General features: G+C 36.8%; 1 protein-coding gene across 6 annotated transcripts in view; it reads right to left on the bottom strand.

Annotated features, from left to right (window-relative positions):
- Window positions 1-26563, bottom strand: part of TBC1D22A (TBC1 domain family member 22A) — a 233223-nt gene that overhangs the window by 102743 nt on the left and 103917 nt on the right. For 5 of the 6 annotated variants that reach the window (XM_088141641.1, XM_088141643.1, XM_088141642.1 and 2 more), the window contains exon 12: window positions 22643-22738. In XM_088141641.1, the coding sequence (XP_087997767.1) occupies window positions 22643-22738 (96 nt within the window). Of the gene's footprint in view, window positions 1-17698; window positions 17738-22642; window positions 22739-26563 lie in introns of those variants that run through there. The other variant, XM_088141644.1, reaches the window with a different exon arrangement.

Genomic DNA, 26563 nt, shown 5'->3' with positions numbered 1-26563 from the left:
GGAAACATAAAATAATATATTCAAATGGAGCAAACTGGAAAAGCACCTAATTCATCTATACTTAATTCCAACATTACATGATTCCTCTAATTCTTTCATTCAAAAACGGTAGCACAATATGGCATATCTCCCAATACAAGAACATTTATACTCTGTATACCATGCATTTCCTGTGTGCCTTCAACAATTAATGTTTTACTCTGCCAGTTGTCATCAATCCTCAATGTCCAGAAGGTTAGTTCATTTTAACAGAAATAACAACAAAATATTAAACTTTATTGCAACAAATACTTTTGTAAGACCTAGTTGTTTTACCAACATTCAGATTATTATTCTTCCTTTTAATCAAGAATTGTCTTCAATAGATAGATCCTTCATTGAAATCTGAAAAATGTTACAAACCAATTTTATATAAAAAGAATATCCTTATTTTATTTTTAACAGTTTAATCCCATTTTGTGACCAATGGATCAAACAAAGCACAAGTGTGATTCATAGAAAAAAAGAACTATATTTAGACCAAAATATATCAATTCTATACTAATAAACATGGTTATATCTTAAGGAAGTTATATTTCTTTCTCCCTTTCTGTCTCTCACATAAGCCCACGAATGTGGTGAATAAACCAAATCTGTGTACCTAGCACCAAAAACAAAAAAATAAGTGATAGTTATATTTGACTCAACTGTCGGCTTTTACAATTGGTCAACAAGGGCTGACAGTTCTCAACAGGGTGAAACAGAGAAGATGACATTTTGACAGAACAATCTTCCATTAAACTTTCAATAATATAAGGAGATATTCTGCCCATGTGATTAATTTCAAATTTTTCAGCAGAAACAAGTGGATTGCCTTAAGATGCAGAAAACAATGCTAACAAATTGAGGGGATATTATTTCCCATTTTAATATTTCAAAAGAAATACAATACTATAGATTTTCAGAATGGTGCATATCAAATTTTGAGCGCTCAAGTAAATTACATGGGTCGCTATCTATATATGCTTTTATAGCAGTGATTCTTAGCCTATATTTGCAAAAACTTTGTCAGAAAATTTTATGCTAGTCACACGAGAAAGAGCTACATATTACAGTTTTCAAAGACTGATACTCCCTAAAAGTAAATTAAAATTTTGGGACTAATTCTACATTTACTAAAACTTCTTGAAACTGCCCTTCATTCTCATGAACTACACAAAAGTATATATGAAGTACACAAGTATAATTAAAGTAATGCACAATATAATAAAAACATTAAAACAGCACCATTGTCTATGATATAAAAACAATAGCTAAAGTAAAATAAAATAAAGTTAAAGAAACTAATCAACCAATTAAAATGTCTGGGTATACCAACTTTTTACAGTGCTATACAAACAGCTGCAATATTGGCACAAATTGGATCTCTGTGAAAGAGTTATTTCACAATTAGGGGACACAATTCCTGACACCTTTGGAAAAGATCTCTAAATTTCAGATTCCCTGATGAGAAGGTAATGGGTCAACTAGTATAAGATTTCCTTCTCTGGATATTTGGGTTCTAACCCTTTGAGTTATAAAAATAAGCACCAATACCATGAATATACATCACATTTCAGCTATTAGGAACTTTTGGATCAACAAGTTTTACAGTGCTGGGTGAGTTTCCTTCAATCCTTAGCAAAAGAAGTTTTAAATACAAGTTTAAGAACAATTTTTTTTTCTGGAATAAACAGCAAAAGGGTGATTAAAACTTTGATTTTAGAAAGTTACAAATGGACCAAGGATCCAGATAAATTTCAAATAAGATTTTGGAATTAATTATAAAGAATCCTCCCCATGGGAAAATGCTTTTGTTTTGAATTCTTTAAAAAAAACATAGTAAGATTTTAAAAATTGGACACTAGAGGGAACTAGAAGAAACCAAAGATTACAATTAAAGGAGAAGAACACTCAAACTTGACTTACTAATACAGAATGGAGCAAAATATTTTAAACATATTGAAGGATATTTTTGAACAATGGACCCAGAAGTTAATTTCAAGAATGTCTGCCTCTATAGTTAGACTATGTTTAAAGATGCTATGGAAGAGGAACAAGTATAACCTGACATGATTAGACTGATTTGAAAGTGGATTTGAAAACAGACTACAAGAGTGATATGGAAAAAGATGGTGTGCATTTGAAAATGGATTTAAAATGACAGACTATAAGAGTGACATGGAAAAAAGATTTCTTTTCTATTTTTTCTATTTTTTCTTTTCTGTACCTTCTATTTTTTCTTTATATTCTTTTATTTTTTTAGTTTGTATTAGTTTTTATTGTAAATTGTAATCTTTAATAAAATTACTATAAAAAAAATAAGGATGGGTGAAAAGCATATTAAATGAAGAAATCTGAAATTATTTTCAGTAAATCATTAATACATTATTTGGCTCAATATGAGTTTTAATCATATTAGTAAGTACTCAATGTAGAGTACTTTTTGTGACTGAAAACAACATCAATATATCAGATTAGGCTTCAAGAACAATAGCATAATACCCACATACAACTTGGAAAATTACAGTGCAGACACAGCATTTTGTCTTACAACAAAATACTTGCAGCTAATGGACCCATCTGGAATGTTGAGAAACTACCTTGATCTTCTGCAAAATGCCTGCCATGGAAGGACATATTCTATTCACAAAATGGCTGGTCATGATCAGCCACAAAAGAAGGAAAACTGGTGAGAATGTCCTCTAAATCTCTCTAGAATTTCAACATACTCCCTATCATCCTCCAGTTTATCTTTTTGCAGGTGGATACATTTTTAACCAAAGCCTTGGGCTGGAGTCAATTAAAATTTCTATTTTTTGAATTCTATACATGGGGCTTGCGAGAATTCTTATAAAGTTGACACTTGAGGCTGGTACTTTACTTTGGAGCATGTAAGTTTTTCATGTAATTAAGTTCTTAATTAGAAAAATCTAAAAAAAAAAGTAATGAAAGTCAAATTGAGCAGAAAGCCAAGGAAAGTATTTACAGCCATAATGGTGTCACTTTGCCTACCCTTGACTTTCAGTTCAGTAAAACTGAGGTCAGAAATAATCAAGCCCTAGAGGAGAAAAAATGATTTGGGTCAATTATCTGATCTGAGTGAGTCAGACAGTAAATAACAGTAGAGCTGGCAAGGCCTATAGGAGTCAAGCAGCCTGCTGGATTCTCCTACTAAATTAGACTCTGTTATCAAAACAAACCAGGAATGTTTTATACAGACTAACTGAAACAGAAGACTCAAGAGCAAGTCTTATAACTCAAATGCTTATTAAATATTGAAGAGAGCATCACTGATGTGTCAACAAAATTGAATACTGATATCCATTGGTATAGCAACCTTCAATAGCTCTCTAAAAGGGGGGGCACATATTGGCAAAGGCTGAATAAAAGTTATAATTGCTTTTGCATTAAAAGAGAAAGGTCTTAATGCAGAATGCTTAAGGCAGAGAGAGGGGGAAATGGGATGCCTGTTTATGAAAAGGAATGGGATTATTTATGTATGACAGAAAATAAAGTAAATTAGCTACTCCTGACTTTTAACCCAATTGCAAAACCCAGCTCTAGTGATGGGGACTGAATTTGATAGTGGACCTAAGTATGTGGAAGTTGTACCTGGATATGAAGACATGGGTGGGGGGCTAGCAATGAGAATGTGTGCATCTGCAACAGAAACTGTGTTCAGTGTTCTTGTCAAGAGTGATATATTTCTTCCCAATGACATGCCCATGCAATTTCTAAAGATAGTCATGTGCCTTATGACTTCCTTGTAACCCCCTTGCTTGTTTTTGTAGTCTTTAAGCTTTAAATATAGCTATACTATTTTAATGCTTTCATTGTATCCTTGAAGATAAGAATGGTTGTATGATTTATGATTTCCTTGATCCTATAGAAGAGATGAGAGAGACCAGTTGTGGTCAGTCTGATAAGGGGCCATGGCTGGGGCAACTGACAGGACATACAAGATCTATATGCCTGTAATGTTATTATCCTGATAGAGTAAGGGGAAGAGAGTTGGGATTAAGATAAGTTTAAGATGGATAATGAGTATTAATTAATGTACAGCTGGAAGGATGTCCATCTTTGTTTGAAGTCACCATGACCTGGTGAAACAGATGTTTGTAAGAAGTTAACTGGTTTCTTTGTTTAAACGGTCATGTGGATCCTGCGAAGAAAAAGTATATAAGCTATGTAAAATCTGTAATCAGGACTCCCTCCTTTCGCTGGGAGTCTCCAACTTATTTAGAGCTCTGAAATAAAGTGGATAAAACGTCTGATTTTTGTCTTGGTGTTCTGTTCACCTCGCACCAAGTCCCGAACCTTGTAATTAGGGTCGACTGGCTGGACCCAAACACTAGGAAACAGAATGCCATTTATGACAAGGAATTATATCTAACTGCTTTACACCAGGTGACAAAACAAGACATATTTACACTGTTTTCTGTCCTGCTGTTTCAGTATAACAGTTCTGTTATAAGATAACAAAATCTATATGCGCCAGTATTTAGTGAATCATAAGAGACTAGATGCAATTGAAAAAAAGAAAAAACATAGTAATTCACTTCTCTTCTATCAACTTGTCTGAGAAGACAAGCATCTGTCGCTTTTTTCCATATTATCCATTTTATACCCCAAGGCTTCTCCCTCCCACCTTTTTATTTATTTATTTTTTTTGGAGGGCGGGGGTTGATTTGCCCTCTTATCAGAAGTTTCGACTGAATTTGCTGGATATGCATCCAGGGTATCTGTGATTTTCATTTTCACTAGAGGCTACACACTGATAAAGCCAGTAATTGGCATTGTTATTCAGTTTCCACTGCAGAAAGAAACACAAAAAGAAAACAATTTTCTTTAGAGCAAGTCCTCTCCAGTGGCAGCTATGAATTACCAACAAAAAGGAATCACTGCTAAGACATTTATTGTGGGCAGGTCACCTAAACTGCTTAAACTGCAACAGTCAGAAAATTCTTTAGAAAGTAGGAAATATCTACAAGTTGAAATAGAGAGAAACACACTTAGCAATTCTTTGGTGACAGGTATTAAAAAACTAAAAATAAGCTGAGTGAGGAAAAAAGTTATTCTGAAAGTCACCAACTTGCATAGATCTGACTGCTTTGTAACACAAACATGACCTAGAAGTTATTTAAGATTCTCATAAATAAGTAACAGAAAGAAGAGTATGTTCTATGCATAATATCAAGGTACAGATGAGTTTTTTCTTATGATATTCCATTCTTGAGTTATGTATGTATTTCATCAGATATATTTTAAAAGCACAATAAACACAGGTAAGAGTAGAGATGGCCTACTCATTCATGGCTTGCATCAGACTAGTTTGGAAATACGCATTTCACAAATCATCCAGGAATGGCTCAGTCACATTCAAGTCAATATGAAACCCATCTCCATTCCAATTTCACAGTCAATCCTTTTCACTCCCTACCTCAGATCTACTCCAAGAATCCGGGGGTTATGATGCTTGCTTTTTAATGAGGCACATATTATGTTCCCCTGAAGTTCACATCTGAGCCCAACTCTAATGAAGTTCTGAGGTATCTCAATGTAAAAATGTTCCTCCAAAGAGAAAAACTTATAAAAGCTCCCCCCAACAACACGCCATCCAGTTAGAGCAATCTCTATATTCTGCTATCCAAAATTACTGACTCAAGACACTGGTGTGGTGAAATAATTGTAGATTTTGTTTTTTAATAGTTTTATAAAAATACTTTTTATTTCATTCACCAACAAAATGGGGGCTGAGTAGAACCCTAGATTCCTGCCGCAAAGTTACTATTGAAGAGAGAGGAATATCTTTGTGAAACAGAATAATTTTCTCATGCGACTTGCTGCTGGAAAGATGTATCTGATTGAATACAGCAGATATATAATTAGACAGCTGTGGAGGGATTCAAGATACCCTTCCCTCCATGGGACTGCGCTCAATAGATACTCCAACCAGTGGGTTTTCATACATATGAACCAGACCAGTTTGCCTAGTGTTGGATCACATTCAACTAAATATTCACAAAGCAGAAAACAGATCACATTCAACTAAATAGTCACAAAGTAGAAAACAGATTTTTTCAGGGAATAAGCCACATCCCACTTGAAAATTTGTTGATAGCTTGACTATCCATCTTCTTGCTCAGCCTTACTGAATTTCCTCTGTGGAGATGATGCCTTGTTTTCAGGCTAATTTACTCCTGTTAAAAGAATTAGCTTGTAAGCAGCTGGACATAGGACAGAGAATATATTCTTTAAATTACTATTTTTGCTGCTGATATATTGCTTTGAAATTGAATTTGAGTTTTTAGAATTGTGTTGTTAATGTCAAATTTTTAATGGGTGGCATGAATGGTTCTTTACTTATTTTCGTCTGGCTACTCTGAAAGATCTGTTGAGTCCTATGTGAGATGCAAGTTTCAAAATAAATACAATTTGTGACAATATATGCAAGAAAATGTTCTTATACGTAAGAAAAAATTAGAAGAAATAGTAGAAATCTTCTATACATATTTTTGTAAGTCTATAAATATGGCCTAAAATAAAATTTTATTATGGTTCTTCATGTTACTCTGATACTCCTACGTTATTCTTATGTTACTCTTATGCATTTGTTTTTGAGTTTTGAAACTTTTGCTGTGAAAACACATTAAATCTGAAAATGCAGGCAAAAAAGAAAAAGAACTACGTAGATCACTTCTGGTATGTCTCAGTGATGTCAATGTCAGGTTCGGCCGGCATGGCACTTCGGGGAAGCTTGCAGCCGCACCGCACGAACTCCGCCGGCGGTGGCTAGCTGAGGGAAAGAGGAACCAAAAGCGCCGCTAATTAATGGGCCACCTGCACCCAGCCAAACAGGAAAACCGCAGCGGAAGTTTTAACTCCACACTGATAATGGCGCAAGCCAACAATGAGCGGGGCCGCAGGCAGCGAAACAAGATCACCACGCAACTCAGAACCCTCGGGCTTGCACGTAACGGGGGGGAACCAACCCACGCCGGGGGGGACTGCCAATCAAGGACAATGGACCCTGGCCGAACCTGCCATCATGGACAATTAAGGGGGGTTATTGGGGGGCCGATAATCCGCAGCGGTAATGCGATCGCAGGGCGAAAAAAGCGCGGGAAGGGGGGAATATAACGAGTGATGCAAATGTACCAAGCCAGTCCTGGCTTTGCTTGTAACCGCTACGTTACGCATGAGTAAACCTCTTTTGTGAACCACACGTGTCACGGGAGTTTCTCTGTTGAACGGGGCAAACCTTACAGTCAATTCTAGTCAATTACTGGCCAGATTGCCAATGAATGACTTTTCAAATCAATCAGATATCATTGTGGAGACAATGCTTTGTTGCAAATGGAGGAGTGAGAGAAACAGTATTTCTACAATCTGATATGTCCTACAACCACATATTGGAATTTCAGGCCGTATAATGAACCATACCTTCCATATTTCAAAGGTTCAATTTTGAAAATGTAACCGCTAAAAATCAAATTGCAATAACTGAGTCATAATTTCTTTGAGTCATTTTAAGGAACTCATGCCTCAGGAGAACTTTAAGACACATAGCAGGATTTATTAAATCCACCTCCATTATATTTTAGGTAGTCAATATGTTTTAGCTCACCTTAAAAGCATTAAATTAAGAAAAAAACAAAGAGATGAGAAACTTACATGAAATAATTTATTCCATTCATTGCACAGATCTTAACTCTTCTGTGCTTACTACACACAGATTTTACAGATGAGACCACGTCATATTGTTGCAGCAGGAGCAACAAAGTCAAGCTGATACTGCTTATCACTCTAATGCATTTTAATAAGGCAAGGTAGACTTAATGTTGCTAAATATTGAAAATCAACATAGATACACACACATACACTACACACACCCAATCTGCTAGACAAAACAATGCAGTGTGTGCAATCTAAGGAATATCCTGTGTACATGGGCTCCAGAGCTCAGTACAGTTCCCAAGATCTGTCCTTAAGTTGAATTTGTATGTAAGCCAGAACAGTATTATTGTATAATACTGTATAAGCAGTATTGTGTAATTAACTTGAACCACTGTGTATTTAACTCGACTTTTGCTACCATAGGCTCCATTCTTAAATATGGGTCGTCCTTAAACCAGCCATTCTTAACCCAGGGACTACCTGTATCCTGAACCCATTATCTTATCATTAGAAAGCATACAGGCTAGGCTCAAAATAACAGAGAAGCAAACAACTCTTCAATGTGTTTAAAAAAAAAAAGATATGAATGAATGAATCTTTCATGATTGCTAGAGGCCACCAACTTAAAATAACGTACTAGAGCTCCAGACAGGAATACAGTACATAGCAATTCCAAAGGCAACATAAAAGCAAGCAGTATTTACACACTACAACTGCAGAGGAAAGTGGATTGCCACTTTTACAGACATCCCCTTGTCACTTTACAAGTTACCATACAAATTTAGCTACATTACGGATAATAGCAGACTGTCTCACCAAAAGTAAAAAAAAAGAGAGAGAGAGAGAAGGAATGCTATTCTTGGTGGCCTGGAAAGTGTTTTTAAAAAAAAATTATACAGAGATGCTTAAAAGTTTGTGAACCTGATTGCATTTGAAGGTGTATTTTATATGTTTTATGTGTTCTATGCTTTTTATATTTTTAAAGCTGCACTGGGGTGGCATTTAATTTTGTTGTATGAGAAGTACAATGACAATAAAGATTACTTATATACTTATACTTATTTTCAGTATTTCTGCCTAAATATGACCTAAAATGTGATCTGTTCTCCACACAAGTCCTAAAACTAGCTAAAGAGAACCCAATTAAACAAATGAGTCTAAATAATTTGTTCATTTATTTATTGAGGAAAATGATTCAAAGCTACATATTTATGTCTGGATGTGAACCTCTAGGATTATCAGTTCATTTGAAGGGGAAATAAGAGTCAGGTGTTTCAGTCAATGGAATGATAATCAGGTGTGAGTGTGAAAGGTCCTGCCTTATTTAAAGAACAGGATTCTGGGTATTCACTATCAAAGTCTGATCTCCACAACACAGGGATGTGAAAATGTCTCATGGCTTGAACAAAGGAGATTTCTGAGGATCTCCAAAAAAACAGTTGTTGATGCTCACCAGGCTGGAAAAGGTTACAAAACTATTCCCAAAGAGTTTGGACTCCACCAGTCCACTGTCAGGCAGATCATGTACAAATGGAGACAATTCAACAGCATTGTTACCCTCCCCACGAGTGGTTGACCAACCAAGATCACACCAAGAGCAAAGTGTGTAATACTCCAGGAGGTCTCAAAGAACCACAGAGTAATGTCTAAGAAACTAAAGACCTCTCTTGCTTGGCGAATGTCAGTGTTCATGAGACCATTATCAGGAGAACACTGAACATCAATGGTGTGCATTGCTACACAAATTTGTAGCTTTGGATCATCTGTACAAATATGTAGCTACAAATATGTAGCTTTGGATCAAATATGTAGCTTTGGATTAAGTTTTAGGTCATATTTATGCAGAAATATTGAACATTCAAAAGAGTATAAAGTTCAAAACTTTTAAGCATAGTGAATTTATATGAATCCAATAAATGTCACGTATTGCAAGACATTCTGACGTCCAAAGGGATATTCATATTCCTCAGAAAGGATTAAGAGAAATAATTCTGCCTTCCAAGAGCGTATGCAAAGCATTAAGCTCAGTTTAAGAGAAGGCTCTGGAATGGTTAGGAATTCCAAAGTTAAGTATTTATCTGGCTGCAGACATAAATTTAGTCTCCAGGACTGAATGTCAGCTCATTTTATCATTCAAGATTCAGGATTTGCTGACTAGCTTGAAAAAAGCTCATGGAGAGCAAAAGCTCTGAGAAGAGGCTATAGGTCAGCAGTTTATCCCATAGAATCCTTCTTTCAGAGCAAATAAAATTTATCAAAAACCATTAGAGGAGAAAAAGAGGTATACAAAATTCTTCCTGATTAATTTCCCTGCCCATGTGGTGACAAGGAGATTGAAACCATTTCACCATATATTATTACACTGAAAACTCTACAGGGATATCAGGTCTCCTTATATTCTGTCCCTAATATGTCAATTTCCAGTAAAAGGCCAGACAATTTCTATGTGAACTATCTTCTAGAAGATTCAAAACCCTCTTATCACCTGTGCAGTAGCCAAATTCTGTGTTGCCGCGATGAAAATAAGGCATAACTGGTTACGGGAATAATCACTTCTGTTTTATTTGTCACTTTAGGTTAAATATGTACTGCTACCTTGTTTATAGATGATATATATTTTACATCATAGACAATAATATTTTAAATTTACATTTGCACAGGTAATTAATTATAGTAGTGTATGTCACATTTTTATGTTATTTTCTTTGTTACATTAGTATTTCATCTCAACTATTTGATTTTACTTTGATGTTGGATTTTGTTTTGTTTTTTTTGCTGGTCATTGACCGAATAAACAGTATTTCATCATTTCAGGTACTTTATTAAAAGCATATCAAGAGGAATTCTGCCCATTCTGCACTCAGTAATTCCTAGTTTTATTTTACTTTTTTCTTAAAGATCTACCCCCAAGACAATCCCAGAGGACATCTCCATTCATTATGTTGTACATCTCCTGCAGTCCTATGGAAGGATGACATTATAAATAAGCAAATATTTGAATAAAGTAACTTGGTTAAAATGAAATGGAATAATGAAGCAAAGTGTCAGATTCTCCTAACAGTGTGGTTCCTCTTGGAATGAAGTGATTCATCACTTTCTGGAGACAAAATCTACCAGCATGGAGGAAATGGCAACACATATTTGCAAAGACTGCAAGAAAACAAGATAACATGCCTGCATCATCAGCAGACCATGAATCCAGTCCATTTAGGATAGCTGGAATCCTTCCAAACATAACACCAGCTCATTTATTTCTGCATGTTCTCTGATGATAGGATTGCAGTACAAGTTGGCAAGGCAAAATTCATTCTCCTGCTGAGTCATGCTGACAATTCATGCTGCTATTCTTCTACATTTATACTGCCATCAAATCACTGTATGATGGGACTTCCATTATGGTCAAAGCAAGTACAGAAAAGTGGGAGATAAACTACATGTCAGAAGAAACAGCACTTGCTTCCTTACATCCCAATCTAAGATTTCAATTAGAGACAGTTCTATGAAGAAAGAATATTATACATTTAATATATTTCTCTCAAGGATTATACCATGGTTTCACAAGCCTTTGTATCTCTATACATGAAGTTATAAGCTATTGTTCTTGCTAACATTAGAGCAGACTTTATAGAAATCTAGCCAAAAATATCTAGATAAGACTCTTTGTTTCATGTTTTACAGGGATGCTGGCCTATCTAATTTTTCCTGGTATTTTAATCACTCTTCATAATTTTTTGTGTAGCAGTATCAAACTGGCTTCAAAATAATTTCCAAGAACCCAACATTCTTGATAATCTTCATTCATTTAGCAGAAATAACATAGAGAATGGGATATAGAGATTCATAACAGGCATTCTGCAATCTCCAGAAACTGAAATCCTTCTGTCTCTGGGCCTGGGGCCACAAGAAATGTTAGAAATAGGAAAGATGGATTCAAAATCATCAACATCTGAATAGGCATGAAACATGATAGACAAAAACAATATGGCTGTCAGCTCTATTATAAATATTAATAACAAGCTGAGGTATAACTTATGGCTGCTAGATAGCTAAAAATAGGCCTTCTACAAAAAGGAGGTTTCATGCATTCAGAGACACTTCAAAGCATGCAGAAGCAAATAAATAAATGTTTGGGAACAAAGTCATAAGAGTCAGAATCAGTACTGTTAGAGATACCCATATGTCAGGCTCTTGCAGCTACCTGAACCAAGTGATTCTTTTCTAAGTATAATTCTCTTCAGCAAGATTTATTGAGAGGGCTGAATATTACCAAGTTAACCAAGATACCCTCATATATATTAGCATCAAGACTTTCTTCTAACACCCTTCCTGTGATGCAGCAAGGATAAGTGTCCTCACAGATAATGGGAATGTTTGCAGCTAGTTGTTTACCTAATAGTCTCTTTATATTATCACTCAGACAACCAATCAGACAATCAAGCTTCACAGACATGTCAAAGAATATGAGGGGAGTTTCTGGAGTATATTCCAGTTAGGCACTAAAGTATTTTTGCAGTTTGTAGCAGTGTTAGAACAGATGGAAACTGACCGTTCATTTTTGAACAGGTTAGTTATTTGATTATGTTCCAATAGTTACAAATGCCTGAACTTTTATTATATATATATATATATATATATATATATATATATATATATATTGTACCAATAGGTACACTAGTAATACAAAAAGAATAAAGAAAAAAATCATTCCAACAAAGAATTAGGGTGAAGAGTCCTGGTAGGTACTGACAAACAAGAGAAAGGTATCAAAAAGCACACTAGAAGATCAAGATTGGCAGAAAGATTTTTTAAAAATTGGGGGGGGGGAATCACAGGTGAATTAATCTCCCTGTCATTCAACTGGGATTTTTTTTTTGTTTCCTGAAGATATACTTTTTTAAATCAATGCAACTGTTCCCAAGTTATTCAATGGGTTTCTTTCAATTAATGCTATTAATGATTTAATGAAATGATTTCAGATTATTGTGCCTATTTTCTAATTAGACCCATGTTTACACTAACTGTAACTTGCCTTCAATGTATTAGTACAAACAGCTTGCTACTGTAGCAAAGAGAGAAGTGTAATCCTATTTTATTTTCCTACTTTGACAATGTTCTTTTATTATTGGTTTAGCTTACTGCAAATTTACATATAATTTGATACCTTAAAAACAAACAATTTTTTAAACTAGTCTGGGATTCAATTTATTTTTATGTTCTGGTTTTATAAACACATTAAAAGAGCACCCTTTTTCCTCTTTTGAAAAGAAAATCAATATGGAACACTGTTCAAAACTGCAATTCAATAGGAATACAACTATGTTCACCAATTCTAAAATATCCACTGAGATTCTAAAATAGTTCTATAATGATTCCATTCAATCACAAAACAATTCTGAGATACAAATCTCAAACTGAAGTATAATATATCAATTATATGTCTCTATTTTTTTTTTCAGTAAGGAGGCCTTTACAATGATGAAGGCATATAGCATCCATTAAACATTTTGCATATCAGTGCTTAACTATAAACATGATTAACATATGGATTATAACAGGATGCCCTTCGAACAGTCACTCACGCAGTCTCCCAGATAGACTACTGCAATGCGCTCTACATGGGGCTACCCTTGAAGAGTATCCGGAAGCTACAGCTGTCCAGAATGCGGCCGCGCGGGCTATTGTTGGAACCGCAAGGAGGGCCCATGTAATGCCTCTGCTCCACGAGCTGCATTGGGTGCCAGAGGGTGACCGCCTCTGCCCTATGACTTCAACCCGTCCCACCTGATCACACAGAGAGGGTATGCTTCGGACCCCCTTAGTGAAAGAACTTCGATTAGCGGGGTCCAGAAGGTAGGCCTTCTCTGAGGTAGCCCCTGCTCTTTGGAACATTCTGCCCCTGGAGGTGCGATTGGCCCCCACACTCCTGGCCTTCAGTAAGGCTTTGAAGACCTGGTTCTGCCATCTGGCCTGGGGAGGGAATAACTCAAGCATGGGGATGGCTAGCCCCATAGAGGCCTTCTGTCTTCAGCCTCAGATATTTCATCCTCTTGGACTCTCCTTCTCCTTTTTAGTAATGTTTTTAACTAATGTTTTATGTATTTATATGTATATTTATGTTTTTAATGTTTGTTGTGAATCGCCCAGAGTTCCCCCATTGAGGGGAGATGGGCGGTTGAAAAAATTAATAAATAAATAAAATAAATAAATAAACAGAGGAGAATATGTGTAGCTTAGGGTTGAAATGTTGGGATCTTGGTGTTTTCTTCTTGTAGGCATTTTTTCATGACCAAACGATCAAACACAATACCTAGTTTGGTAATGAGATGTTTGCAAGAAGAAAACCAAGGTCAGTGAACACCAATGAAATATGGATTCTAACATGGGAAAATTACAGGTTTGGCAAGAAGAAAAGCTCTGAAAGGATGGCCCATTTAGTTCACTGGGGATGAGGCAACAGACCTAGTAAAAACATATAGACAAATACACAGCAGCAATAACAAACCAAAAAAAAAGCCTGTATGTCAAAATTTAGGGAAGGTGGGATTACCTGAGGCAAATGTTTTATCTATCTTTTTAAAAGTGTAACAAAAAGACTATGCACCAAAAATTAATCTATGAATGATCCACATGCTTGTCAGCTGAAGAAACATACTGTAGGGAAACAACATGCACAAGCCAGATTACAGTTGAGACTTTAATTGTTCCTAGGTTACAGGAACTTAGGAACCTTGCTCACAGGTTAAATATAGGTGTAAATTTTTACTGAACTTCCTTTTTATTTATGTTGTCCCTTTTCCCTTCCTAACAATAAGATGATACAGGAGAACCTCAAGGCTCTGTAGGGGCTGGAAAAACCTTCTGAACCATCCAAGTCTAAGTACAGTAAAAAACAAACAAACAAAAGCAAAACAAAAACAACTTTTAAAGAAAAATTGTTTAAAAATCTGGCACTTAGAAAATAAATAAAACAGTTTGATTAGTTTTTGATTAGTGTTACTAACTTGCTAGATAATACTAGGACTTGGAATACAACAAAATTGATTGAATTGTCAAAGGGCAAAAAAGTTAAAAAGGAGCAGAGGCCACACTGAATAATACAAGAAATTTGTATTCAACCAGGGTGTGAAAGATATTGCTTTAACTACCATTATTACCATTATTTGGATGTTTGGAAACAAAACAAACTGGGATAAACTGAATTAACAATGTGTGTGCATTACCTAATTCATGATTATGGGAGAGAAGCTTATTAGAATTATGATTAAAATCAGCAATCTAGGCTAGTGTAAGTGGTTATTGCATTCTTGCATCATTTTCCTGTAATATTTATGCTGAAATGCTCATATAACTAGAAAATCCATCTAATGTAGCTGTATGCATCCATTTCCACTTCTACAATAGAAATTCTCTTCTGCTCCTCAGATCTGTTCTCAAATGCCTTCTAACCCTCTGGAGCAAGTTTTAAGAATAGGCACATGAATGTAAGAGCAGGCGGAATCTGTTCTTCTAGTGGTTTTTGTTGAATAGGCTGATGGAGAGCCCTGGCTTTTACCCCAAAGTTTTAAAAAATTACCAGTTAAAGTAACAACTCTTTTGATATAAAAGGATTCACAAAAGTCACAGGTGCTAAACATTGGGTCCATAAATCAGACTGGATTTAGAGTTAAAACAGCTTTATGCAATAATTAAATAAATGTGGACAGATTAGGGAAAAGGCATCCTAACCAAATGAGTAAAAATGAGCTGGATTATGACATCTCACAGAAAGACAAAATGGAACTGAAAGAGCAAAGTAGGAAAAGAAGAGGAGGCTACACCAGTTCAAAAGAAACATCATAAAAAAAGAGCGACAAGTTTATTTTTTATAATCAAGAAGAATATACTGTTGAATGCAGTCATATTTGTCGTTGTAAGGAATGCCCCATTCGTCAAGAGAAACTCCCGTGACACGTGTGCTTCACAAAGAGGTTTAGTCAAGCGTAATGCAACAGTTACAAACAAAGCCAGGACTGGCTTGGGACATTTTGTGATACAATTTATAGCTCTCCCCTTCCCGCGTTTCGCCCTGTCGTCAAGTTACATGTTACGGATTATCGATACCCCAATAATCCCCCTTAATGTTCCAAATGGAAGGTTCAGCCCATTTCCCATTGTCCCTAGATTCCTCTGACCCTCCGGCGTGGTCTTGTTTCCCCGGGGTCCTTTCCGTTGCGCGCAAAGCCGGGGTTTTCTCGATCGCGCAGTGATCACCTTTCCGCAGCCCGCGGCTTTGCCCTTTGTCCACTCTGCGGTTTCCTTGTTAAGTGGGCGCAGGTGGTCCATTAATCAGCTGCAATTCTCACTTCCTCTTTTTAGCCGGCTTGCGAGTGGGCGGTAGAATTGGCTCAGCACGGCTGGCCGGGTTTCCTAGCAGTGCCGCGCCAGCTGAACCTGACAGCCGTAACTTTACATTACATTGTCAGGTTCGGCCAACACGGGGCTTCAGGGAAGCTCGCAGCCAGACCACGCGGAATCCACCGGCGGTAGCTAGTGGGGAAAAGAGGAACTGAAAGCGCCTCTAGTTAACGGGCCACCTGCGCCCAGCCAAACAGGAAAACCGCAGCGGAAGCTTTTAACTATAAACTGATAACGGCGCGAGCCAACAATGAACGGGGCCGCAGGCAGCGAAACAAGATCGCAACGCAGCACAGAACCCTCGGGCTTGCACGTAACGGGGAGGGACCAACCCAGCCAGAGGGGAACTGGCAATCAAGGACAATGGACCCTGACTGAACCTGCCATCATGGACAATCAAGGGGGATTATTGGGGGGCCGATAATCCGCAGCAGCAACGTGATCGCGGGGCGGGAAAAAAGCGCGGGAAGGGGGGAATATAACAAGTGATACAATTGTACCAAGCCAGTCCTGGCTTTGCTTGTGACTACTACGTTACGCATGAGTAAACCTTCTTTGTGAACCACACGTGTCACGAGAGTTTCTCTGTCGAACGGGGCAAACCTTACATACATAACGTTATGACAAATAAGTTACACTGTTGGCGGGAAGGAGAAATATAGCTTCTTTCCAAGAGAGTTGGAGGAGGCATTACCAAACTCAGCGTATTTTTTCATGCCATTGCCCAGACTTAGTAGTGGAATTTCACAAGGGGTCCAGAAAACATCCTTCTGGATTTTCTCTACCCTTTCATTAGTTACTTTCCTCCACAGCAAATCCTTTAAGAAAGAAAAGATGAAATAGCTGCACTATACTTTTCAGTTGACAGCACTTGCAGGCTTGTGCCTTGAAGCATCTGAGAGTCCAGCGCTTCGCAGCTGTTCCCATGCTGTGAAACATTCAACCTTCCAATATTATTACAATATTCAGATGAATACAAAAAAGGCCTCTTATTTATATTCAGTAATGTACAGGTCTCATCACAATCATACAAATGTAGAAACCCACAAAGGAAAACCTTCTTTCCATTTTTAAGAACTCCTACCCAGAATTAAGTATATTTCAGAGAATTCCAATTCATAACTGCCCAATTACAATGACTGATAAACATCAAAATTACATGTAAGAGCCAATGTGATTAGAGAGTTGGATTTAGGACTGAAAAACCCAGGTTTCAGTCCCAACTCATTAAGTTTACTGAGTATCTATGGACCTATTACTATTTCTAAACGATACTCCCTTGCAAGGTTCCTGAAGGTTAAAATTGAAGTGGGAGTATTATATACATAGCCTTGAATTTCTAAAGAAAAGACAGGGTATAAAGGCAGAAAGCATCTTCAAAATGGATGAAATCTCATACTGTAGAAGTCTGTGCAATGGAAATTATTTCTCATTTCTCCTCCAGACACCCAGAGCTGATTGCTAGTACAGAAGTTATCCCCGTGGCACTCCACCAATGAAAGTATTCCATGAATGGAGGAACTCTAGCCAAATTCTTAATTGCTCAATATTACACTTTATTTTACTAACCTTCTTCCTCCAAGTTACAGAACAGGGCATTGTCATCTTTACTGGTGTTGCTTCAGACAAAATGAAGCACTGTTTTCTAATGAAAAAAAATGGTATACATTCTACTAGATACAGTATCAGAGGGCATGATAAACTTGCTTATATCCTACACAATTCTGAACTGCTTCTTCTGTTATATTCCATTCCAAATATTATCAGCCAAGACTGATCTTCTGATTTAATGGTAAGTCTTGTAAGCCTCACCATAAAATATATATCGTAAGTACACAGAAACTTTTAGCATTCACTCAATCTCATTCCTCATCCAAGTATATTCAGTAACAAAAGAAACTCTTCTCTAGCCAGAAAGTGACATGATATTCTTAAGGATTTGGGTTGAATCTTCTTAATTTAGGGATGTAAAACTTCTGTTGACTCAAAACATGTTTTGTGAAGCATTTTGAGGTCCACACTCAAAAATAATAAACACACAAATGAGGGGGGCTTAATTTTTTTTTCATTTTGCTTTACATATTAACAATTGATATTTTACTGCAGTATTTTATTTTATCATGTTATTGGTTATATTTAAGAACATCTAGAGAGAGAGAGGTGGCCATGAAGGATCAGGCAAGATTTGGAGAAAGACAATATCTGAGGTGGCAAAAAAATCAGAAAAGCCAACAGGGAAGATAGACAGAAGGGCTGATATACATAGGAGGTGAAGCTGCTGGGATTCTGGAAGAAGACAGTAGATAGGAGATGGAGGTCAGCAGAGCAGGAGGGCAACAATTCTACTGCAAAAATCTAGAGAGAAGGAGAGAAGTGAAAAAGGAAAGTGGGGAATGTGGGAGGGGCCAATGTGGGCCATAGCAGACCTCTTTCCCACCAGAACTTGATTTTCCTATCCAAGTTTCTAAAAGTAGGGGTTATTTTTTTTAAAAGCCTGTGTTTGCACTCATCCATAACTAGGTGGCAGCACTATGCTATAGACTGATTCCAAAACTTAAGTAAGGTTGGGTCTGGTTAGTACTTGGAGGGAAAAGTAATGGAATGGCAAACCACTAGCCCTTGTCTCTTGGTGTCAGATACAGTTACCAAAAGTCAAACTCAATTAAACACAACTCAATACTTTACCTTTTAATATTCGTTTTCCAACTGTTGCTATGAAAAGGCAATACATAATCTAACAGATGCAATATCTACAAGCAACAATTTAGTTATTATCAAAAGCAGTTAATCAAAAATAACATCACCCAGGCTTGTCAAATTATTAGAATTGTAACTATTTCATTTGCTAGTAGTCATATGCTGATGGATGAAAAGATTATGGAGTGATTTGGCATTTTACACTACAACACAACTGATCACCAGGGAATTGTGTGTGCTCATTCTACAGAAAGATTCACAATACAAATGCAGAGTTTCCCTCTCTCTTTTCTGAGAGAAGAATTATATCACCATTCGCTTGAGAAAAATGTAACAGCTGAGCCATAAACGACACAAATGCCTCGATCTGTTGTAAATGCATACAAATGAAAGTAACTGAGGAATGGGAATCAAAAAAAATCAGCTGCAGCTATTCATGCCAAAATATATCATAAGATCAAAACACAATACAGGTAGTCCTTGTTTAGCTACTATAATCAGGACCAGCAACTCGGTCATTAAGCGAAGCAGTCACTAAGTAAAATGGCAACTGTGCTTATGATCTTATTTCAGCCTTCCTTTGCTTTACAGACCTGCAAAGATCATAAAACTGGGCATCGATTGCAAAGTTACTTTTTCATCACAGCTGTAATTGTGAACAGTTGCTAAATGAGGCAGTTGCTACACAAGGACTACCTATATATTCTATGTAGATCACCTTGTCACCTCACATCTTCCTCCAAGACTTCTGTTTGGCCTTCACTTCTCATTGTACCTCATGGACTCTTTATCCTACCTTAGTTCATTCAAACACCACAAGGAAAACCTTGAGCAAATACAATCATGTAAAGGACATTAACCCATATTAAACATGTTGTCTCAATTTAAAAAAAGCACTAATGGCAACAAAGCCTTTTGGTTAGCATGAATTTAATTACACATATTCTCATTTCAAACATCCAGAAAGCATTCCTGAGGCAAATACCAAGAGCTGATCAATGACACTGCAAAGTTAATAGCACTGACCTAATCATATTAAAATATTGGCATTTCAAAGAGAATCTATGGGATCTGCATTTTATTATACTGCTGAACGTTGCAGAAAGGTAGCATTACATATTAAATGTACACTTTATGGGATTAAAATGTGAGGATCACAAACACAGTCAAACAGAGTGGGGTTAAAAATAAAATCTTGCATAAAGCAGTGTTAGCAGAATGATCTGAAAGCCCTGAGGTGAATATTAGACTATATAACTTTTGTCCTTTTCAATCCCTCTGGGGGTTTTTTCAAGCCACCTTTTGACCCCAAAACTGCTATAATTGCAGCTCTTTAGAGGCAAAATGAAGTAATACGTTGGCGATACGCTTCTTGGGTTGCTATGTTACAGTGATTATCCAATTAGCTACCTGCCTGTAGTGAATAATAACGGCAGCATTTAAACAAATCGATAAAATACATCCAATCAGTCCTTGGCAGGCCTTTCGGTGTGTTTTAGAAACACCAACTAAGAAAATAACCAGTCAAAAATATGTTTCTGCAGCTTCATACAGAACTTTTACACTGCAAATGCTGACACATAAAACAATCTTTTAAATGAGCTCATTTAATTCGTCTAGAAAGAAAGTTCTATTCTCTGAAAGTGTTGATGGTGTGAAGTTAATATAATAAAATGTTAATGCTGGCTTTGCATCTTCCCTGAAGGCAACTCTAAGCCACAAAAGGCAACAGTTCACATATAGCGGTCACACATATTCCACAAAGTCGCCAGATAATGTTTTTTTTTAAACAATTCACTATCAAGAACCTTAGATCTAATTTTGCTTAGCAACTGCATGGGCCAACCCTGATGCCCCATACCATCCAACAGGACAGACCATTGAAGTTACTGCTAATGAGGGAAAAACAGATTATGAACCCAATAAATTCTTCACATCCTTCACCGACCGAGCTGCTATCTGGATTCCAAACTTTTCTTACTCATGTCATGATGTTTAGCTTGCTCTTCTCTTACTAAACTTCTGATGCTGAAGGATAAATGAAGAATTTAAAAGGCAATGTTGGAATTAAAGTCTGGCACTGTGATAACACAGGAGAAAAAGAAAGAGTAAACCTAGGTGGCCACAGCAATGGCTCCACAGTGACAACTGGGAGTTTCTGTTGAGCTGGGTGAGCAGTAGATAGCATTTGCATGGAGGCCAGCAAGGAACAATGAAGGCACCCCTCACTTCCACTCCTGTGCTACCAGAACTAGTTCAGCACCATTGCCCTGCATTCATCCTGCCTCATTCCCTTGTGTAGGGCCTTCACTCCACCAGAGTGTCCTGAGAGGGTGGGAGAGCAAAGCCATCACCACTAGAGTCATGGCCTGGATCTGCTCACTTGCAGCTCCTCTCTCTATGGACTTAGTGTGACTATGAGCCCAGGGGGCAAGGTAACAGTCCCTGGCCTCAGCTTGCCTTGATGCAGGACAAGGACCCTAGCTGCCCTTCAGCCTTTTCTGCCAAGTCACAGAACTTCTCATTCCAAAGCCATAGCAGGGAGGAGCTGCACCATTTAGCCTGATTTTTAGCTTGCTTCGCTTGCACAAGTGTGAGATCCCCAAATGGTCCCACTTTCTTGTCAGCCTAAGGAAGGACCACCAAGCTGCTGCCTTCCTTCTTGCGTTGCTCTCCTGCTCCGTGAGGTGTGGTCTGCATGCAGCCCCAGGACCACAAGTTTGAATCCCCTGTTCTGGATACAGCTATGATGGTGAGATTTTTACAGAACTGAAAACAGATTCAAGAGAGGGTCAAGAGAAAATAATTGTGCATGAAATGTAACCTATTCAAAGTTGATATTTACAAATGAAGAACCACGTTATAATAATGGTTGAAATTTAGAAGCAAGGCATGTGATTCACAATTCACACCAACCTATCTTCAGTAAAATAAAATCCCCCTGGAGTCAGCCTCAAACTGCTGGGGACTACTATATCCATGTGTGTTGTTGGGGTTTTTTTTGGGGGGGGTGACAATATGGAACTAATTTGCTACTGCCTTCTTCTGACTTTATCTTTTTTGAGATCAGTGATTTATAGCCCTTTTGAGCCTTCGAATGTGTTACCTAGGTTTCTCTAAACAAAACTCTCATACCGGCATATATTTCATTGTATCCAAATAATTGGCTTTTAAAAACCCAGGTTAGCTCTATAAGCAGATTCACAAAAATTTAGATTTATATTTGATTTTTTCCCACAGAGTCCAAGCAGTTTCTTGACTGAGATTGTCCAGAGTTCTTCTTATTGTTAGCTGATATCAGTAGCTATCACAGAAATTCTACTTCAGCCTACCTCCTTATGTACATGGACCAACTGGTATTTCTAGACAGTGAAAATAGGTAGCCTCTGCCTACACATAGGGTATCACTCTCTGGGCTTCATTTGAACATGAGAAGATATTTCTCCCTTATCTTCCAATATGGCCAGGTGAATTAGCTTTTACCAGTTATCACAGCTGTTTTTCTTCCCTTTAATTTCTTTTCCACATGAAAGTTGCTGGACTGGAATTCTATCAAATGAAGTTTGCCTGCTCCTAGTAACCACTTTTTTTGGGGGGGGGGGGCGTCAAACTACCTTGGTCTTGCCCCATCTGAAACAAGGAGATGGACAGATGCAAAAGCATACAGCTGCAACTTGGTTCTTTCCTATCATTTAAAACTCAGCAAGAGAAATACTGAAACACATCCAAACGTATTTAAGGCTGTTGAAACCCAGTAAAAGTGGGAGTCTTTTGCTACTAATATCAATGAAGGTGTTTTTATTTATTTTTTTAATCCTGTTTTTAATAAAAATAAAAATAATGTTTTACTTACTTGGAAGTCTTTTTCTTCAAGGATTTCCTTTTTCCATCTGACCAGGAAGGCAGCACAGACATAGAGGTGGAAGTGGGAAAAACCCTCTGGTTCAGACTGTTAAAAGAAAGCATATATATTTATTTTTTTCCCGCAGGGTCCAAGTAGTTTCTCCAGAGTTCTTGTTATTGTTGGCTGATATACATATATCATATCTACCTCTCTCTCTCTCTCTCTCTCTCTCTCTATATATATATATACACGCATATACATACATATACATATACACACACATATATATATACACACATATACATATACATATATATGTATGTATGTATGTATATGTATATGTATATATAAACACATAAACCATATTTGGATAGATAATCCAATATTTATCAGAAAGTCTTTTTGTTGTTTTCTTTATTTTTAAAATGCAATTGTTAAGATTAATTGCAGAATCAGATTCCAAATAAATAGCCTTTCAATTTGGGAAGGAAAGGAGGAATAAATATAACAACACTGCTCCAGAATGACTAGCTTATGCAAGTATATAAAAAGCATAATATCAGCCAATAAGCTTCTGCTGTTGAGCATCAAGAAAAGACATCTGGCTTTGATCTTAGTTTAGGGAATAAAACTGCTGTGATTGTTCTTCATGGGCAAGTTTTGCTGGGGGAGAGACAATGGACTTCCCTGGTTCTTCTTCAGCTGTGATGACTTCTAAAACAAGGCACCATTCTATACAACCTGTTATACTTTGCAGTATATTGGCTGCATTCTTACCTGACAGAAAGAGTGTAGAAGGTAGCATTGGGAGGAAATATCTAGAGGCCTTGGTCTTAATCCCCAACCTATTTATATCAACATGAGGTTTCTGGGAAAGATTCTAGAGTTGGGAATGATCAATATGCTTATGACAACACATTTATAATCAAGTTATATCCAGGAAATTATATATCAGAAGGATATAGTCTTCTAGTATACAGAAGAACATATCTTATTCAGAAGTCCCATCTCATAAACAATTCAAAATGGACAAAGTTCTAAAATATCCTAATGTTTAATCAGAATCATGACCATTGTGGCAGGAGGAGAGTGGGGAATAAAAAAGTCTGCTCTAGGACTTTGCCTCTGTGCAAGAAGTTTAATCACCTTGGGCCTATCTGTAAGACACAACAGTCCAGGAGTCTTAGTTTCAACCAAAAAGAACTGAGGCTGTCTGGGGCTAAAAATAACTCCTTCTATACCCATCGAGTGTCTGAGTTTGATAGTTCACACAACACAATTCCCACCTTATTCCTTGACCCAGTTAAACATGCCATCTGTAGATGACCCAATTCAAACTGGAAAAAGAACAAAGCAAGGAAACTAAGATGATTCACATCGCTCTATAATATTAGGCAAAGAATTTGGGACAAATTAGGTCACAGCTAAATGGATGGATGAAAGGGAACAACAAAGTATACATACCATGGAGAAACAGAGTTTTTACTACCTTTACGCCCAACAAAACTGACAGGAGATACAAGACAAAAGAAAAGCGTAATTTTTAGAATTTGAAGGTGACTGTGTGAGATGGCTTAAAATGGATTTTTGATCTGATCTAGTAAATCTTTTATGTTCTTGGGAGCAGGGAAAAGAAGAAACCATTCTTTTCAGTCTTAATCCAACACCATCTGGCAGAAGTCAAAGAAACTGCACAAAACTTCACGAGAAACTTTGAATAATCCTTTACATAAAGTCCTAAATACCATTCCCTATACAGGCTTTATCAAAGGTTTTTTTTCCCCTTAAGAAAGGGAAATAAAATTGCAAACTATGCCAAAGATCTAAATTTATTCTTGATACTTTCCTTTCTCACATTGTTTTTCAGTACTGTTTGCCTGGGCTATTTCAAATTAAATCAAATAGGCTTAAGCATTCAGTTCATTAAAGGAAAAATGCATATTCCCTTTAGATCTGAGAATTCATCATAGTTCAGAGATAAAACTCGGGTATAAAGCATTTCAAATGGATAGTCTTGGACAGTTTTGGAAATTGAGCAAAGCACCTAATGCATAATTGCCTTTCCTAACACCTGCTACCTATTATAACTTTCCATTTGCAGCCCTTGAAGTTACAAGCAGATTCATCTTTAAATGTATAAAATGGCAGGCCAATAGCTAAAAGCTGCTTAGAAATCAAATATAAACAATGACCTTGATTTAAATATTTTAGCAAAAGATCTTAAAAACAGATGTACAGCCTTCCAGAAGACTTATTCTGAACATATTAGGCGTGACTCTGAGTGCATCACCACAGAACCATCTGTCATCATCAATAAAAATCATTTAGATGGTTAACACCACAAATATCACATTGCCTTGCAAAAAGTTTATCGCTTCTGTGGATGAAATCGAACCCATTATTTCAGACTTTGCCCTCAAAAATCTCATGAATTAGTCAGAAGCTGAGTCTAACTTGAGAGACAGAGAGAAGTAAAGCAGAACACATTACGTGGTTACATTGTACCCCACCAGTTCAAAAGGGAATTGTTATGAAGCTTAACATTATATTGGTTTATAATTGCAACAAAACCTACTCTACTGTTATACCAAGAGATTTACAGATTAGTTTAAAGGGTCATTTCCCAACTGCAGTAAAACATACACACTGATTACCTCTTTTTTAAAAAATAAAGTTTTAAATCCCAATACAAACCTTTAAAATAACAAATATTATTCTTATTCCTTTGTAGAATTCTTTATCCATTGTGGCTACTAAAATCAAACAATATTTCCTTGGAATAATCAGAGTAATTGTTTCAGTAGCTTGAAGTAGTTGTAGAAATAGTTGTTTGAAGATTATTTGGGGACAGGTTGTTTTAAAATTAGTTTAGATAAGCAGTTTATAAAAAGAAGTAGTAGTGCAAAGGAAATAGTAAAATGGGCCTTAAGTGAAAGGTACTAATTGGTTCCTCTTTTTCATGGGCTATCAACTTCTGCCCATTCATCACTTCAACTATATCTCAGACACTTTGCTGGTATGCTGACTTGCAACTGTGCAATTATTTCACCTGGAGAAAAAGCATCTGAACTGTGGAAAAGGAGCTACAAGGAAGTGATCAGTAAACACAAGGGAGGGTTAGGGGTCCTCTCTGCCATATTTTGAACCAGCAAACCACAAAGGAATAAAAACCTAAAAGTTGCAACAGAAGACTCTGTAATGGAAAAGCTGACAACGCTTTTCAAGAAAAGCGAAATATCATTCTTTCAAAAACCAATAACCCACATCCTCTGGACTATAACTCTTAAGAACCATAGTCAAAACTTGCTATAATCAATGAGGATTAAGTTGTAGCACATAGTAGGTTATCTATTCCTACATTATTTAAATTAGAGTTCAGAGGGAGAAAATGTAAGTTTATTTAGCATTATGTCTCTTACTGAAATATATACTATCTGCAAATTCCTTTGAAATGCATATCCTGCAATCTCCAGGTAACTTAAGCATCAGAAGGGAATATCTGCTATAACTCCATAACAGAAATAGCTAATTGCTAATCTATAATAGTGGCAGTCATCTGTGATTTTCTTAGAAAGCTTTTGCAATGGCTGCTTCTATTTGATCACAACCAGTTGCAAAGCTCCACTTCCACACTAGAGAATAAATACCAAGGATTCAGCAGTCCTGCTGTGAAAGTACAGTCACGCAGCTGGACCAGCAACCAGTTGACTTGACTAAAGGCCTCCTTTCCATCTCACTTTCACAGTATGAACTCGCGATTGACAAAATAAACAAGAAAACAAACTTATTTGGGAGGAGGGCTGTATACAGTACAAGACAGAGTTGACATATTTTCTTTAATCCCCATTTTCTTTTGTTAAGAAAGCTATGCAGAAAGAAATGATGGACAATAGGGGTTTTCCCCCGTCAGAACTAATAAGGAACAGCTGG

Source organism: Python bivittatus, unplaced genomic scaffold (assembly GCF_059951505.1).
Source record: "Python bivittatus isolate LINGU-HERP-01145 unplaced genomic scaffold, Pbiv_v1 ctg000330_np1212, whole genome shotgun sequence".
Lineage (NCBI taxonomy): Eukaryota > Metazoa > Chordata > Lepidosauria > Squamata > Pythonidae > Python > Python bivittatus.
The sequence above is the reverse complement of the archived record's forward strand: the minus strand, read 5'-3'. Positions and strand labels throughout refer to the sequence as shown.